The sequence below is a fragment of the Guillardia theta genome (genome assembly GCF_000315625.1).
Source record: "Guillardia theta CCMP2712 unplaced genomic scaffold GUITHscaffold_11, whole genome shotgun sequence".
NCBI lineage: Eukaryota > Cryptophyceae > Pyrenomonadales > Geminigeraceae > Guillardia > Guillardia theta.
In genome coordinates, this window is record NW_005434663.1 from 384,554 (window position 1) to 386,355 (window position 1,802).

Here is a 1,802-nt window from a genome sequence, read left to right on the forward strand (position 1 = left end):
AAGGATGACTCGTCCCACGGCTATCAGCGCGTGTCCATCACCCTCGGGCTGAGCCAGGCAGCCAAGGAAGGGAGCGGGCAGGCGATGACGGGGTTCTTCGTGTACGCGAGCAAGAGGCTGCTCATCCCATTCCTTCAGCTCTCTGTCCAGAAAGATCGGGTTGGTCGAGGCGTCATCGGCCTCATTGAGATGGAACATGTCTTCTCCTTCACAATGACAAAGGTCTGTCACTCCCCTGAGGGATCCCTTCTTCCTCCCTCCCTCCCTCCGTACCAACCCCCTCCCTCCTTCCATTTCTCAGACTCTCCCTGACTCTCTCTGCAGTGGGTTCTGGTAGGCAAGTTTGTCGAGCAGAGCATGTTCGGAATATCTCAAGGACCTCTTGGAGGAAGGGGCTGGGGATTTGACGGGGTCGAGCCCACGCTAGATCGCTCGCATTCCCTGTTCCCATTTCACAGCGTCGTAGAAAGCAGCTACGAGGGGAGGAGAGGGGAGGGGAGAGGAGAGGAGAGTAGAGGAGAGTGGAGAGAAGAGGAGAGGAGAGAAGAGTAGAGGAGAGTGGAGAGGAGAGGAGAGGAGAGGAGAGGAAATAAGAGTGGAGAGGAGAGTGGAGAGGAGAGTGGAGAGGAGAGGAGGTAAAAGGGACGAGAATTCAGGGGATGAAGAGAGAGAAAGAAGAGCAAGAGGGGAAGGAAAGGAGGGGAGGAGGAGGAGAGGAGAAGAAGGTCAGGCATCAGCGGGTACAACATGCAACACCTCACTGGTAGGTCAGAGGGCCATGTTGCATCATCCTCGTAACCATGTTCCCCTCTAAGATCGCTGGAGCTTGCGTGTTCTTCCTCCTCTTCTGCTCGCAGACTGTTACTCCTTCCCCACCCTCCTCCGCCCCTCCTCCTTTCTGTCCTCCTCCTCCATCTCCCCTTTCCCTCCTCATTCGACCCCTCTCCCTTCCTCCTCTCCTTCCTTTAGCAGGACTGACCTCGAAATCCGCCATGGCGGCGTTAACGTTCACCCCGAAGCTCGCCTGCCTCACGGTTAACTGCTCCTCCCTCCCCTCTCCCTCCTCCTCCAGCCTACCTGTGCCTCTCCCTGCGCAGCCGCATTCGCTTCCTGGGGATCGCTTGCTCAATCGCTCTCCTCCTGCTCCTGCTCCTGCTCCTGCTCCTCCCTCACCTTGGGGCCCTTCTTCTTGCCAAAGGACGAGAACAGTCCAGACTTCCCTGAATCCTGCACGAGCATCAGCATGCAGAAAACTCCTCTTCCACTCCCCGTTCCTTGTCCCAATCCCTCCTCCCCACGCGCATCTCTCCTCTCCCCTCCTCTTCGTTCCACTGCTCCTCCTCGCCCTGATACCGTGATACTCCCTCTATGTACTTTTGCTCTCCTCTTCCCTCCTCTCCTCCTCCCCTCCTCTCCTCCTTCCCATCATCACCTTCATCTCCTCGATGTTTGCCCTCCCTTGTACCGACTCAACCTTCTGTGCCCTCCTCGGCGCCTGCCACGTCTCAGTCCAGCACCGGCTGCCTCTTCTCCTACCGAGAAGGACGAAGAATCCGCTGGCGTCCCCATCGACCCCTCCCATGAACGTCAGCAGCAGACATTCTTCTCTCTTCTGCCTCACCCGCAGGTCTCGCATCTCACTCTGCTTGCTCTGCATCTTCACTGCCAGCGCCAGCGCTCGATCCATCGCCTCCTTCTCCCTCTGCTTCTCCCTTCCAATCCCCCGTCATCCCTCCTGCTCCCTGCTCCCCATCCCCTTCCTCTCTAGCCCCCCCCCTCCGCTCTCCCTCTCTCTCTCTCTC

General features: G+C 58.3%; 1 protein-coding gene across 1 annotated transcript in view; it reads right to left on the minus strand.

Annotated features, from left to right (window-relative positions):
- Positions 1 to 757: 757 nt before the first annotated feature.
- GUITHDRAFT_102735 (hypothetical protein) overlaps positions 758 to 1,802 on the minus strand; it is a gene marked incomplete at both ends in the record, with an annotated part of 1,643 nt that continues 598 nt past the window's right edge. Inside the window, 6 exons of the mRNA XM_005838390.1 lie at positions 758 to 847; positions 980 to 1,024; positions 1,078 to 1,110; positions 1,174 to 1,227; positions 1,433 to 1,495; positions 1,622 to 1,712. Of these exons, the coding sequence (XP_005838447.1) occupies positions 758 to 847; positions 980 to 1,024; positions 1,078 to 1,110; positions 1,174 to 1,227; positions 1,433 to 1,495; positions 1,622 to 1,712 (376 nt within the window). The remainder of the gene's footprint in view (positions 848 to 979; positions 1,025 to 1,077; positions 1,111 to 1,173; positions 1,228 to 1,432; positions 1,496 to 1,621; positions 1,713 to 1,802) is intronic.